The sequence below is a fragment of the Mandrillus leucophaeus genome, unplaced genomic scaffold, assembly GCF_000951045.1.
Source record: "Mandrillus leucophaeus isolate KB7577 unplaced genomic scaffold, Mleu.le_1.0 Scaffold233, whole genome shotgun sequence".
NCBI classification, from domain to species: domain Eukaryota; kingdom Metazoa; phylum Chordata; class Mammalia; order Primates; family Cercopithecidae; genus Mandrillus; species Mandrillus leucophaeus.
Window position 1 is genome coordinate 3,844,517 of NW_012102399.1, and position 15,089 is coordinate 3,859,605.

The 15,089-nt window shown below is 41.9% G+C and overlaps 1 protein-coding gene across 2 annotated transcripts in view; it reads right to left on the reverse strand.

The window, feature by feature from the left end:
• Positions 1-1,372: 1,372 nt before the first annotated feature.
• Positions 1,373-15,089, reverse strand: part of LY96 (lymphocyte antigen 96) — a 39,784-nt gene continuing 26,067 nt past the window's right edge. The window contains exons 4-5 of one of the 2 annotated variants that reach the window (XM_011981984.1): positions 3,597-3,649; positions 1,373-1,490 (exon numbers count right to left, since the gene is read on the reverse strand). In XM_011981984.1, coding sequence (XP_011837374.1) covers positions 1,392-1,490; positions 3,597-3,649 — 152 coding nt within the window. In that variant the 3' untranslated portion in view covers positions 1,373-1,391. The remainder of the gene's footprint in view (positions 1,491-3,596; positions 3,650-15,089) is intronic. The other variant, XM_011981985.1, reaches the window with a different exon arrangement.

Below are 15,089 nucleotides of genomic sequence, written 5' to 3' on the forward strand. Positions count from 1 at the left end.
CCACTTCCCAGGTTCAAGCAATTCTCCTGCCTCAGCCTTCCGAGTAGCCAGGATTATAGGCGCATGCCACCAGGTCCAGCTAATTTCTGTATTTTTAGTAGAGACAGGATTTCGCCATGTTGGCCAGGCTGGTCTCGAACTCCTGACCTCAGGTGATCTGCCCACCTCAGCCTCCCAAAGTGCTGGGATTACGAGCGTGAGCCACTGCACCCAGCATTTTTAATGTAAATTCTTGGTAAACAACTCAGAAACTCCCTCTTCTTTCCCTTTAAAAACCCTCTTGTAACTGCTGCTAATTTATGGAGTATATATTCAGGCAACTCAAGTTGTAATGCTCCCAGGATGCAATCCTCAAGTTTGGCCCAGGTAAACTCTCTACTTACACTAATTCTGCCTCAGCTTCTTCCTTTTAGGTCAACACTGCTATATTAGTCCATTCTCATGCTACTATGAAGAAATACCCAAGACTGGGTAATTTATAAAGGAAAGAGGTTTAGGCTGGGCACAGTGGCTCACATGTGTAATCTCAGCACTTTGGGAGGCTGATCACCTGAGGTCAGGAGTTCAAGACCAGCCTGACCAATATGGTGAAACCCCATCTCTACTAAAAATACAAAAATTAGCCAGTGTGATGGCAGGTGCCTGTAATCCCAGTTACTTGGGAGGCTGAGGCAGGAGAATCACTTGAACCTTGAAGGCAGAGGTTGCAGTGAGCCGAGATGGCACCACTGCACTCCAGCCTGGGTGACAGAGTGAGACTTCATCTCAAAAAAAATAAATAAAATATAGGAAAGAGGTTTAACTGACTTATGGCTCCGCAGGGCTGGGGAGGCCTCAGGAAACAATCATGGCAGAAGGGGAAGAAAACACATCCTTCTTCATATGGTGGCAGGAAGGTGAAGTGCAGAGCAAAAGGGTGGGTGGGGAAAGCTCCTTATAAAACCATCAGATCTCATGAGAACTCATTCATTATCATGAGAACAGCATGGAGGTAACCGCCCCCATGGTTCAATTACCTCCCACTGGGTCCCCCACAACACGTGGGGATTACGGGAACTACAATTCAAGATGAGATTTGGATGGGGACACAGCCAAATCATATCAATTACTTACCCTACCTTGCCCATTGCTTCCTATGGAAAACACAATAAACACTCTTGCCCACATTTTCCCCCTCCCTCCACGTTCTCATAGACCCTGGTGCTGCCCCAGGTGGCTCTGCATGGTGCACCACGCCTCCGTTTTCTAGAGATCTGTGAGGATAAGCTTCTTTCTTCATGACAGTCATTTCTGTGTCTTCCTATCCTACCATATCTGATTAAAACAAATCCTGGGTACCCTTAAAACAGGAACAATACCTTCAAAAAATTTGTTTATATACTCAATTTATTCTAATTTGAATTAGGTTGGTGTATGATGTCAAACTTCAAGCAAAACAGCATTTCTTCTGGACTCCCAGAAATAGCTTCAACAACACATTTGTATTTTCCCTAAAATGAAGTATAAGAAATACAAGTAATACAAAATGTTAGATGCTACTATTTCAGAGGCTTTGTAAGAACTTTCTCTTACTAGCAGAAAGCCATTTAAATTGGATTGATTTTATTAGTTTTCCAATGAGACAAAATTTTCCATGTCTTTGAATTAGATGAGCATAAGCCCATTTATTTCCCAATTATAAAATTATGTTATTTTTAAAAACTAACCTAAGAGGTTTTGAAATATTAGATATTAGTTTATAACAAAATAATGAAAGAATATGCATTATTACATTTTATTTTAAAATGGTCACCAAAAGTAAAATGCATAAATTTTCATTACTAGATACATCATGCAAACATCTAAAATCACAATGGTATTATTCATCGAAGCAGCAATTATTTTTACAAAGGCATGGATGACCAGGCTAAGTTCCCAAGAAAATCTTGAACAAAATAAGTCTGTAATTTATATGATTTTTATTCTCCTAAACAATGTTCACATTATATCTAGTATATTACATGAATAGTTATAGAGATTTACTGGCTTATACACAGTGGTCATTCAGTGCTTTCATCTGAAGACTGTTCAACAGAGTAGTAATGAGCTCCTGCATTCAAATTACTCTTGCCCATGTATGTTAAAGGGAAAAAATGAAGTGGAAAAAAATGCTATCTTTTGTGCAATTTTTCCATAGTCTACAGAAAGAAAAAATACCAAAAGACCTAATATTAAGGCTGTGCGCGGTGGCTCACACCTATAATCCCAGCACTTCCGGAGGCCAAGGCCAGGTCTCACTAACGACTGTTTCAGTACTGACCAAGTGGTTAAGTTAAATATTGAAAGCCAGTGCCCTTATACAAAGGATGGGATGTAAGAAAAGCCCATCAGGAGTTTTGGCCAGGCCTTTTCTGGGCCTTAAAGCATGACAAAATAACTGAGAAATTCTTAATAGGACCCATTTAGGATTAATCAAGTTTTATTGTGGGTCTGAAGAAACTCCCCAGGTTTCTACAACCAAGTTTATTGGGGGTCTGAAGGAACTCCTCAAACCTCCATGATTAGCAGGAGACAAGATAAAGGTAATCCCCCCAGCACCCAGACCCATTTAGATTAAGTAAAGTTACTGAGGCTCCAGAGGAAGGTCTTCAGGACTCAGACCTTAGTCATAGATTAAAAGAAGTTAATCACTTGTGTCTTCAGATGAATGCACACTTACACATAGACATATTCCTTAGAATGAATATAAACTCTGAAAGATTTGTAATTTTGAGTTGGTCTGGCAATAATTTCCAGACCTTCTCCCTGTAACCAGTTACAGAAAAGAAAGCTCTCTTCCTCCCCAGTTCATCTACATCTTGTTATTGGGCTGCAAGAAATGGCAGCCTGACCCTCAGTTTGGTCCAGGAACAGAGGTGGGTGGATCACATGAGGCCAGGAGTTTGAGACCAGCCTAGGCAACGTGGTGAAACCCCATCTCTACTAAAAATTTAAAAATTAGCTGGGCATGGTGGCATGTGCCTATAATCCCAGCTACTCGGGTGACTGAGGCACAAAATCACCTGAACTTGGGAGGCGGAAGTTGCAGTGAGCCCAGAACACACTTCACTCCAGCCTGGGCAACAGAGCAAGATTCAGTCAAAAAAAAAAAAAAAAAAAGCTAATTCTAAATAAAAGTGAAGGAAAAAACCTTGAACATCTTAATCTTGAATTGCTATTCATGAAATTGTCAGCTGGGCATAGCTGCCCACACCTGTAATCCCAGCACTTTGGGAGGCTAAGAGGAGTGGATTGCTTGAGCTCAGGAGTTCAAGACCACCCTGGGCAACATGGTGAAATTGCATCTCTTCCAAAAATACAAAATGTTAGCTGGCATTGTGGCACGCACCTGTAGTCCCAGCTAGTCAGGAGGCAAAGGCATGAGGATTGCTTGGGGTGGGGGTTGGTGGGTGGAGGTTGCAGTGAGCAGAGATTGTGCCACTGCACTCCAGTCTGGGTGACAGACTGAGATCCCATTTCAAAAAAAAAGGAAGAAGTTGTGAATTGCTTGTTTCAAATGCTTAACATGTCTATTACTGCTAAAGGTTAGACAATACAAAATAAATATTGAACAATACCTTAGAAAATTTTATTCCCCTGAAGGAGAATGATACTGTTGTATTCACAGTCTCTGCAAACAAAATATAAAATACAAGACGTTATTGGTCACGGTTAGGTGAATTTTTCCTTGGTAGCATAGAGTACACCTTTATGGCATACACTTAACTACTGACAGAGGCAGTCCCAAGCAAAACTGTAGAAAAATAATGAACCTTTTTTACCCTGGCTACTATTCTCCTGTGGCTTCCTTTCCCTGCCCCTACAGCCTCTCTGTACACCTGCCCCTATCTTATCCCTTAGGGGACACAGACTGTTAAGATCTGCTGGTCTCAATAATGAATAAACGATGAACAAGCTAGTGCTAATATGCTTCACACCAAGTTACACATGTGTATTTTAAACTAGTTTTCAGAGACATTGATGCACATTAAGCTGAGTATAATGGAGAATAATCTTTCCAAAGACACATGAGATATTTTGGAGGCAGCCAGAATACTGAAGCGCCTCCCAATTACACCACTGAGAAGCTCACGTTAGCTTCTGTTTAAGTGCATAGCCATGGGCCTGGCCCCACACAAGCTGTGGAGCACAGAGTCAAAAATGCAGGAAAATCCACACCCTACTGTTCTAGTCAGAACAAAGTAGTGAATGTGATGTGATGGGGTAAAGATAGAAATACATGTTTTGAATCTCAAACAAAAGAAACAGTGGCCAAAAATATTTTTAATATAAATAGTTAAATCGAAAACTATAATATTGTTCTCAGAAGTAAATAAATAATGTCTGCATGTATACTTCTAGTCTCACAAATAAGCATTTATTTATTTACTTCTGGGTGTATCCTTTTTTTGTTTTTGTTTGTTTGTTTGTTTTGAGATGGAGTCTCACTCTGTTGCCCAGGCTGGAGTACAATGGTGTGATCTCTGCTCGCTGCAACCTCTGCCTACGGGTTCAAGAGATTCTCCTGCCTCAGCTTCCTGAGTAGCTGAGATTACAGGCACCTGCCACCACGCCCGATTAATTTTTGTATTTTTAGTAGACACAGGGTTTCACCATGCTGACCAGGCTGGTCTCAAACTCCCAACTTCAGGCTATCCGCCCACCTCAGCCTTCCAAAGTGCTGGGATTATAGGCATGAGCCACTGCACCCAACTGTTTTTTCTTTTCTTTTTGCTTTTTCTTTAAAGCAAATAAAGGGTGTATTATTATTATTATTATTATTGTTTTGTTTTGAGACAGAATCTCGCTCTGTCGCCCAGGCTGGAGTGCAGTGGCGCGATCTTGGCTCACTACAAGCTCCACCTTCCAGGTTCACGCCATTCTCCTGCCTCAGCCTCCCCAGTAGCTGAGATTACAGGCACCCACCACTACACCTGGCTAATTTTTGTATTTTTAGTAGAGACGGAATTTCTCTGTGTTGGCCAGGCTGGTTTTGAACTCCTGACCTCAGGTGATCTGCCCACCTCGGCCTTCCAAAGTGCTGGGATTACAGACATGAGCCACCACACCTAGGCAGGTGTATCCTTACTAAAGGAGTTGATACCTGAGGTGTTTCTTCTGCTCGGTAAAGTGATCATGTCTTCATAATCTTATGATCTTTCATTCAAGGCCAATCCAATTCAAAACTTAACAATTCAACAACTACTTATTGAAAGCCTACTACCCACCAGGGCCTGGGAAGACAATGGTAGTACAACTCTGTCCCTTCTCTCAAAGAGCTAAAGTCTATTGAAGATATAGATATTTAAGAAACCATTCTAGCTGTGAGCGGTGGCTCACGCCTGTAATCACAACACTTTGGGAGGCTGAAGAGGGTAGATCCCTTGAACTCAGAAGTTCAAGACCAGCCTGGGCAACATGGTCGATCCTTATCTGTACAAAATATAAAAAAGAAAGATGGGTATGGTGGCGTGTGCCTGTAATCCCAGTTACTTGAGAGGCTGGGGTGGGAGGATCACTTGAGCCCAGTAGGTAGAGGCTACAGTGAGCTGTGTTTGTACCACTTCACTCCAGCCTGGGTGACAGGGAGACCTTGTCTCAAAATAAATAAATAAATAAATATTAAATTAAAATTAAAATTTTTAAAAAACAAAAAAAGACCCCCAAAATAATAAGAAGAAACCATTCCAAATACAATATGCAATGGGAAAGATGCAGTAAGGATAAATATAACATCTTCGTAAGAGTGATGGCCCTGGGGCCAGAACTGCTTGGGTTTGAATCTCAGCTCCTCTACTTGGTGTGTAACTTCGGACCAGTCACTTAATTTTTCTATGGCTCAGTAAAACAGTGATGGGTGATAACACGTATCTCATAGAATTATCACAAGGGCTATACCAGTTAATACATGTTAAGTGCTAAGAACAATGCCTGGGACACAGCACTTATTAAATATTATTACCACTAAATGTTACTTATAACATTTAATATTATTCTTTCTCGCTTCTAGACCCTCCTTCCAATGGCATCTTGTGAATAATAACATATTCATACCTTGTGAATATTAATGCATTAATATATTAGTTATATATGTATATATTATATAATAACAATAATAGGCTCTATCTTATTAACTTGCTAGTTTCTTTGAGAATATTTTTCACAAATTGAATCATATTTCATTTTTCTCCTTTTTTTTATTTTATTACTTCATTAGGATCTTGTTTTCTCCACTAGTCTGTAATTTCCATGAGGACAGGGGTTTTGCTTTGGACATTTTTGAATCTGGCTCCTAGTATCTAATTCTCAGTACCCAGCTTCAGGACCAACTATTAGGTTGGTGTAAAAGTAATTGCAGTTTTTGCCATGAAAAGTAATGCAATACATCATTACATAATTAAATCCGTAATTTGCAAGGCCCAGCACAAAATGACGATATGAGGCTGCTTATTCAAAAGATAGGGGAAACCTGTTAAAGTTACTAGAACATAAAACTTTGCCCTTCTTCTATGTGTTTCTCTCTCTAGACTTGCCATAATGTTTTTATTGCAATTTAATATCATTTGTAATAAAGAGAACATTTTAAACTATTAGTATGAATTTCAGTATTCATCTTCTTATAATACAATGCCAGTTTTAAATGCAAATATCAAAGCATTTAACTTCAAGGTAGAATCACTGAAATTACACAATTTGTCTTTCCCTGCTTATCCCCAGGGGGTGCCTCGAGCGGAGCCAGCCAGAGGAAACTAACACAAGCCAGAGGCAGGAAGTTTGAACGGAGAAAGAGAAGGTCCCCAAGGCATGGAACAGCCTGAGGGAACGCCCCCTCAGCAAGCAGCACAGGTGAGTGTAGAAACATCCAGGGGCTCCTCCACGACTGGGGGCTCCTGTGCAAGCTTCGGCCTGAGGGCTGCCTGTCAGGGTCCTCCTTCCACAAACTGCCAGATGCCCCATGCGCCAGTGAGGGGCAGGAAGTCCAAGCAAGTACCTTTCTTTCCCACAGGCCTGCTATTCAACAGTGACTCTCAATGCACTGCAATCTCCATGCAATACCTCCACACACTACCTGTTTTGGGGTGGGACAGGGGATGGTGTGCCCAACTAGTCAGCTGCTGAACAGGGCCATGGTGCTGCCAGCCAAGGTAGGGCAGCCACTGTCATGCCCACGCAAGATACTGCAGGGCACCCACACCAGATCCTGACCCTCCCTGTAGCCAGGATTTCACCAGGAGCAGAGGTTAGCAGGTGGCACTGGACAGAAGAGGGGAGAGGATCCCAGGGTGCCAGCAGGGAAGTGGGCAGCGAGAACCAAGAACCAGTCCAGGGAAGGTGGGTTCATACCCCATCGTCTCATTAGATTTCACTTACACAAAACACACACTCGAAAATAAAATTATTAAGAATTTCAAGATTGTGATCACAGGGCATTAAACCCCAAGCACAGGGCCCTTCTGTATATGGGGCCCTGGGCTCTGGTCATGAAGCCAACTCTGTCAACTTTGTGGAAGGGGTGGGGGAGGAAGATGGATGAGACTTGAGGATTTGAGAAAGAAATTAAGAACAGCCCCTAGACCAGGTGTGGTGGCTCACGCCTATAATCCCAGCACTTCAGGAGGCCGAAGCGGGTGGATCATGAGGTCAGAAGTTCGAGACCAGTCTGGCCAACATGGTGAAATCCTATCTCTATTAAAGATACAAAAAATTTGTTGGGCATGGTGGCACACACCTGTAATCCCAGCTACTGGGGAGGCTGGGGCAGGAGAATTGCTTGAACCAGGGAGGCAGAGGTTGCAGTGAGCCGAGATTGTACCATTGCATTCCAGCCTAGGCAACAGGACGAGACTCTGTTTCAAAAAAAAAAAGAACAACCCCTAGTTTTCTATTTAGGGAGACTGTCTTAACACTTAGCAGGTCAGGTAGACAGACGGAGTTCTAACCTCCTCTGTTGGATAGACCTCTTTTTCAATTGTTTTGTCTGTCTTAGAAAGCTGTTTTTTTGTTTTTCTTTTTTTGAGACTGGAGTCTCACTGTGTAGCCCAGGCTGGAGTGCAGTGGTGGGATCTTGGCTCACTACAACGTCTGCCTTCATTCAAGTGATTCTCCTTCCTCAGCCTCCCGGGTAGCTGGGATTACAAACATGTGCTACCACACCCGTCTACTTTTATATTTTTAGTAGAGACTGGGTTTCACCGTGTTGGCCAGGCTGGTCTGGAACTCCTGACCTCAGGTGATCTGCTCGCCTCGGCCTCCCGAAGTGCTGGGATTATAGGCGTGAGCCACTGCACCTGCCCAGAAAGCTCATATCTTGCTCATACCTTCCATTCTTTTCTTTTCTTTTTTATTATACTTTAAGTTCTGGGGTACATGTGCACAGCGTGCAGATTTGTTACATATGTATACATGTGCCATGTTGGTTTGCTGCACCAATTAATTCATCATTTACATTAGGTATTTCTCCTAATACTATCCCTCTCCCATCCCTCCCACCCCATGACAGGCCCCGGTGTGTGATGTTCCCCTTCCTGTGTCCAAGTGTTCTCATCGTTCAGTTCCCACCTATCAGTGAGAACATGCAGTGTTTGGTTTTCTGTCCTTGTAATAGTGTGCTCAGAATGATGGTTTCCAGCATCATCCATGTCCCTACAAAGGACATAAACACCTCCTTTTTATGGCTGCATAGTATTCCATGTTGTATATGTGCCACATTTTCTTAACCCAGTCTATCATTGATGGATATTTGGGTTGGTTCCAAGTCTTTGCTATTGTGAATAGTGCTGCAATAAACATACGTGTGCACGTGTCTTTATAGCAGCATGATTTATAATCCCTTCGGTATGTACCCAGTAATAGGATGGCTGGGTCAAATGGTATTTCTAGTTCTAGATCTTAAGGAATCGCCACACTGTCTTCCACAATGGTTGAACTAGTTTACACTCCCACCAACAGTGTAAAAGTGTTCCTATCTCTCCACATCCTCTCCAGCATCTGCTGTTTCCTGACTTTTTAATGATCGCCATTCTAACTGGTGTGAGATGGTATCTCATTGTGGTTTTTATTTGCATTTCTCTGATGACCAGTAATGATGAGCATTTTTTCATGTGTCTGTTAGCTGTATAAATGTCTTCTTTTGAAAAGTGTCTATTCATATCCTTCACCCACTTTTTGATGGGGTTGTTTGATTTTTTTCTTGTAAATGCGTTTAAGTTCTTTGCAGATTCTGGATATTAGCCCTTTGTGAGATGGGTAGATTGCAAAAATTTTCTCCCATTCTGTAGGTTGCCTGTTCACTCTGATGGGAGTTTCTTTTGCTGTGCAGAAGCTCTTTAGTTTAATTAGGTCCCATTTTTCTATTTTGGCTTTCGTTGTCATTGTTTTTTGTGTTTTAGTCGTGAAGTCCTTTCCCATGCCCATGTCCTGAATCATATTGCCTAGAAGAACCTTTCTTCTAGGGTTTTTATGGTTTTAGGTCTAACATTTAAGTCTTTAATCCATCTTGAATTAATTTGTGTAGAAGGTTTAAGGAAGGAATCCAGTTTCAGCTTTCTACATATGGCTAGCCAGTTTTCCCAGCACCATTTATTAGATAGGGAATCCTTTCCCCACTTCTTGTTTTTGTCAGGTTTCTCAAAGATCAGATGGTTGCAGATGTGTGGTATTATTTCTGAGGCCCCTGTTCTGTTCCATTGGTTTATATCTCTGTTTTGGTACCAGTACCATGCTGTTTTGGTTACTGTAGCCTTATAGTGTAGTTTGAAGTCAGGTAGCGTGATGCCTCCAGCTTTGTTCTTTCTGCTTAGGATTGTCTTGGCAATGCAGGCTCTTTTTTGGTTCCATATTAATTTTAAAGTAGTTTTTTCCAATTCTGTGAAGAAAGTCATTGGTAGCTTGATGGGGATGGCATTGAATTTATAAATTACCTTGGACAGTATAGCCATTTTCACAATATTGATTCCTCCTATCCATGAGCATGGAATGTTCTTCCATTTGTTGTGTCCTCTTTTATTTCATTGAGCAGTGGTTTGTAGTTCTTGAAGAAGTCCTTCACATCCCTTGTAAGTTGTATTCCTAGGTATTTTATTCTCTTTGTAGCAATTGTGAATGGGAGTTCACTCATGATTTGGCTCTCTGTTTGTCTGTTATTGGAGTATAAGAATGCTTGTCATTTTTGCACATTATTTTGTATCCTGAGACTTTGCTAAAGTTGCCTATCAGCTTAAGGAGATTTTGGGCTGAGATGATGGGGTTTTCTAAATATACAATCATGTCATCTGCAAACAGGGACAATTTGACTTCCTCTTTTCCTAATTGAACACCGTTTATTTCTTTCTCTTGCCTGATTGTCCTGGCCAGAATTTCCAACACTATGTTGAATAGGAGTGGTGAGAGAGGGCATCCCTGTCTTGTGCCAGTTTTCAAAGGGAATGCTTCCAGTTTTTGCCCATTCAGTATGATATTGGCTGTGGGTTTGTCATAAATAGCTCTTATTATTTTGAGATATGTCCCATCAATACCTAGTTTATTGAGAGTTTTTAGCATGAAGGGCTGTTGAATTTTGTCGAAGGTCTTTTCTGCATCTATTGAGATAATCGTGTGGTTTTTGTCTTTGGTTCTGTTTACATGATGGATTATGTTTATTGATTTGTGTATGTTGAACCAGCCTTGCATCCCAGGAATGAAGCCAACTTGATCTTGGTGGATAAGCTTTTTGATGTGCTGCTGGATTCAGTTTGCCAGTATTTTATTAAGGATTTTCACATTAATGTTCATCAGGAATATTGGTCTAAAATTCTCTTTTTTTGTTGTGTCTCTGCCAGGTTTTGGTATCAGGATGATGTTGGCCTCATAAAATGAGTTAGGGAGGAGTCCCTCTTTTTCTATTGATTAGAATGGTTTCAGAAGGAATTGTACCAGCTCCTCTTTGTACCTCTGGTAGAGTTTGGCTGTGAATCCATCTGGGTCTGGATTTTTTTTGGTTGGTAGGTTATTAATTATTGCCTCAATTTCAGAGTCTGTTATTGGTCTATTCAGGGATTCAAGGTCTTCCTGGTTTAATCTTGGGAGAGTGTATGTGTCCAGGAATTTATCCATTTCTTCTAGATTTTCTAGTTTATTTGTGTAGAGGTGTTTACAGTATTCTCTGGTGGTAGTTTGTATGTCTGTAGGATCAGTGGTGATATCCCCTTTATCATTTTTTATTGCATCTATTTGATTCTTCTCTCTTTTCCTCTTTATTAATCTTGCTAGTGGTCTATCTATTTTGTTGATCTTTTCAAAAAACCAGCTCCTGGATTCATTGATTTTGTGAAGGGTTTTTGTCTCTATCTCCTTCAGTTCTGCTCTAATCTTAGTTATTTCTTGCCTTCTGCTAGCTTTTGAATTTGTTTGCTCTTGCTTCTCTAGTTCTTTTAATTGTGATGTTAGGTTGTTGATTTTAGATCTTTCTTGCTTCCTCTTGTGGGCATTTAGTGCTATAAATTTCCCTTTACACACTGCTTTAAATATGTCCCAGAGATTCTGGTATGTTGTGTCTTTGTTCACATTGGTTTCAAAGAACATCTTTATTTCTGCCTTCATTTCGTTATTTACCCAGTAGTCATTCAGGAGTGGGTTGTCCAGTTTCCATGTAGTTGTGCAGTTTTCAGTGAGTTTCTTAATCCTGAGTTCTAATTTGATTGCACTGTGGTCTGAGAGACAATTTGTTGTGATTTCTGTTCTTTCACATTCGCTGAGGAGGGCTTTACTTCCAATTGGAAGTATGTGGTCAATTTTGGAATAAGTGCGATGTGGTGCTGAGAAGAATGTATATTCTGTTGATCTGGGGTGGAGAGTTCTGTAGATGTCTATTAGGTCTGCTTGGTGCAGAGCTGAGTTCAAATCCTGGATATCCTTGTTAACCTTCTGTCTTGTTGATTTGTCTAATATTGACAAAGGGGTGTTAAAGTCTCCCATTATTATTGTGTGGGAGTCTAAGTCTCTTTGTAGGTCTCTAAGGATTTGCTTTGTGAATCTGGGTGCTCCTGTATTTGCTACGTATATATTTAGAATAGTTAGCTCTTCTTGTTGAATTGATTCCTTTACCATTATGTAATGGCCTTCTTTTTCTCTTTTGATCTTTGATGGTTTAAAGGCCGTTTTATCAGAGACTAGGATTGCAACCTACTCTTTTGTTTGCTTTCCATTTGCTTGGTAGATCTTCCTCCATTTCTTTATTTTGAACCTGTGTGTCTCAGCACATGAGATGGATCTCCTGAATACAGCACACTGATGGATCTTGACTCTTTATCCAATTTGCCAGTCTGTGTCTTTTATTTGGACCATTTAGCCCATTTACATTTAAGGTTAATATTGTTATGTGTGAATTTGATCCTGTCATTATGATGTTAGCTGGTCTTTTTGCCCATTAGTTGATGCAGTTTCTTCCTAGCATCAATAGTCTTTACAATTTGGCATGTTTTTGCAGTGGCTGGAACAGGTTGTTCCTTTCCATGTTTAGTGCTTCCTTCAGGAGCTCTTGTAAGGCAGGCCTGGTGGTGACAAAATCCCTCAGCATTTGCTTGTCTGTAAAGGATTTTATTTCTCCTTCACTTATAAAGCTTAGTTTGACTGATTATGAAATTCTGGGTTGAAAATTCTTTTCTTTAAGTATGTTGAATATTGGCCCCCACTCTCTTCTGGCTTGTAGAGTTTCTGCCAAGAGATCCGCTGTTAGTCTGATAGGCTTCCCTTGTGGGTAACCCGACCTTTCTCTCTGGCTACCCTTAACATTTTTTTCCTTCATTTGAACCTTGGTGAATCTGACAACTATGTGTCTTGGGGTTGCTGTTCTCAAAGAGTGTCTTTGTGGTGTTCTCTGTATTTCCTGAATTTGAATGTTGGCCTGCCTTGCTAGGTTGGGGAAGTTCTCCTGGATACTGTCCTGAAGAGTGTTTTCCAGCTTAGTTCTATTCTCCCCATCACTTTCAGGTACACCAAACAAACGTAGATTTGGCCTTTTCACATAGTCCCATGTTTCTTAGAGGCTTTGTTCATTTCTTTTTACTCTTTTTCCTCTGAACTTCTCTTCTCGCTTCATTTCATTAACTTGATCTTCAATCACTGATACCCTTTCTTCCACTTGATCGAATCGGCTACTGAAACTTCTGCATGCATCGCAAAAGTTCTCATGCCATGGTTTTCAGCTCCATCAGGTCATTTAAGGTCTTCTCTACACTGTTTATTCTAGTTAGCCATTCATCTAATCTTTTTTCAAGGGTTTTAGCTTCCTTGCGATGGTTTCGAACATCCTTCTTTAGCTCGGAGAAGTTTGTTATTACTGACCTTCTGAAGCCTACTTCTATCAACTTGTCAAAGTCATTCTCCATCCAGCTTTGTTCCGTTGTTCGCGAGGAGCTGTGATCCTTTGGAGGAGAAGAGGCGCTCTGGTTTTTAGAATTTTCAGCTTTTCTGCTCCGGTTTCTCCCCATCTTCATGGTTTTATCTACCTTTGGTCTTTGATGATGGTGACGTACAGGTGGAGTTTTGGTGTGGATGTCCCTTTCGTTGATGTTGATGCTATTCCTTTCTGTTTGTTAGTTTTCCTTCTAACAGAACACTCAGCTGCAGGTCTGTTAGAGTTTGCTGGAGGTCCACTCCAGACCTCTTTGCCTGGGTATCACCAGCAGAGGCTGCAGAACAGCAAATATTGATCCTGATCCTTCCTCTGGAAGCTTTGTCTCAGAGGGGCACCCAGCTGTCTGAGGTGTCAGTCAGCCCCTACTGGGAGGTGTCTCCCAGTTAGGCTACATAGGAGTCAGGGACCCACTTGAGGAGACAGTCTGTCCGTTCTCAGAGCTCAAACACCGTGCTGGGAGAACCACTGCTCTCTTCAGAGATGTCAGAGAGGGACATTTAAGTGTGCAGAAGTTTCTGCTGCCTTTTGTTCAACTATTCTCTGCCCCCAAAGGTGGAGTCTAGAGACACAGGCAGGCCTCGTTGAGCTGCGGTGGGCTCCACCCAGTTCGAGCTACCCACCACTTTGTTTACCTTCTCAAGCCTCAGCAATAGTGGACGCCCCTCCCCAAGCCAGGCTGCTGCCTTGCAGTTCGATTTTGGACTACTGTGCTAGCAGTGAGCAAGGCTCACTGCTGAGCCAGGTGCGGGATACAATCTTCTGGTGTGCTGTTTGCTAAGACCACTGGAAAAGTGTAGTATTAAGGCAGGAGTGTTCCAATTTTCCAGGTACAGTCTGTCACAGCTTTCCTTGGCTAGGAAAGGGAAATCCCCTGACCCCTTGCACTTCCCGGGTGAGGCGATGCCCTGTGCTGCTTCGGCTCACCCTCCATGGGCTGCACCCACTGTCCAACCAGTCCCAATGAGATGAACCAGGTACCTCAGTTGGAAATGCAGAAATCACCCATCTTCTGTGTCAATCACTCTGGGAGCTCCAGACCAGAGCTGTTCCTATTTGGCCATCTTGGAATGGACCCTTCCATTCTTTTCTTAGGAAGTTAGCTTGAAGCTTTGCCCACAATGAAGAAGGCAAGAGGGAACTTAGGAAGGGCGAGGGAGAACAGAACCCCTTCTTAGGCTCTCCTCTCCTCTTCCCAAAAGGTGTCCATGCAGCTCACTCATGGTCCAGTCTAGTTTTCCCGGCAACTATGCAGGCAGCGGGATCCGAGCCTCAGATGGTATTGTACATTGAATTGTGTCCCCCAAAAAGATATGTTGAAGGCCTAACTTCCAGTGCCTGTGAACATGACCTTATTTGGAAACAGGATCTTTGCAGACAGTCAAGTTAAAATGAGGTCATTAGGGTGGGCCCTAGTCCAATATCCGTTATTAAGAAGGGGAAATTTGGACACTGAGATAGGCACACATAGGAAGGAAGACCACAGTGAAGGGCCCCAGGAAAAAGATGGCCATCTACAAGGCAAGACATGCCATAGGCCACCAGAAGCTAGCAGAGAGGCCTGGAACAGATCCATGCCTAGCTCCTGCAGAGGAAGCATGGCCTCGTTACCTTGGTTTCAGACTTCTGAACTCCAGAGCTGTTAGATGATAAATTTCTGTTTTTCTAAGATATTCAGTTT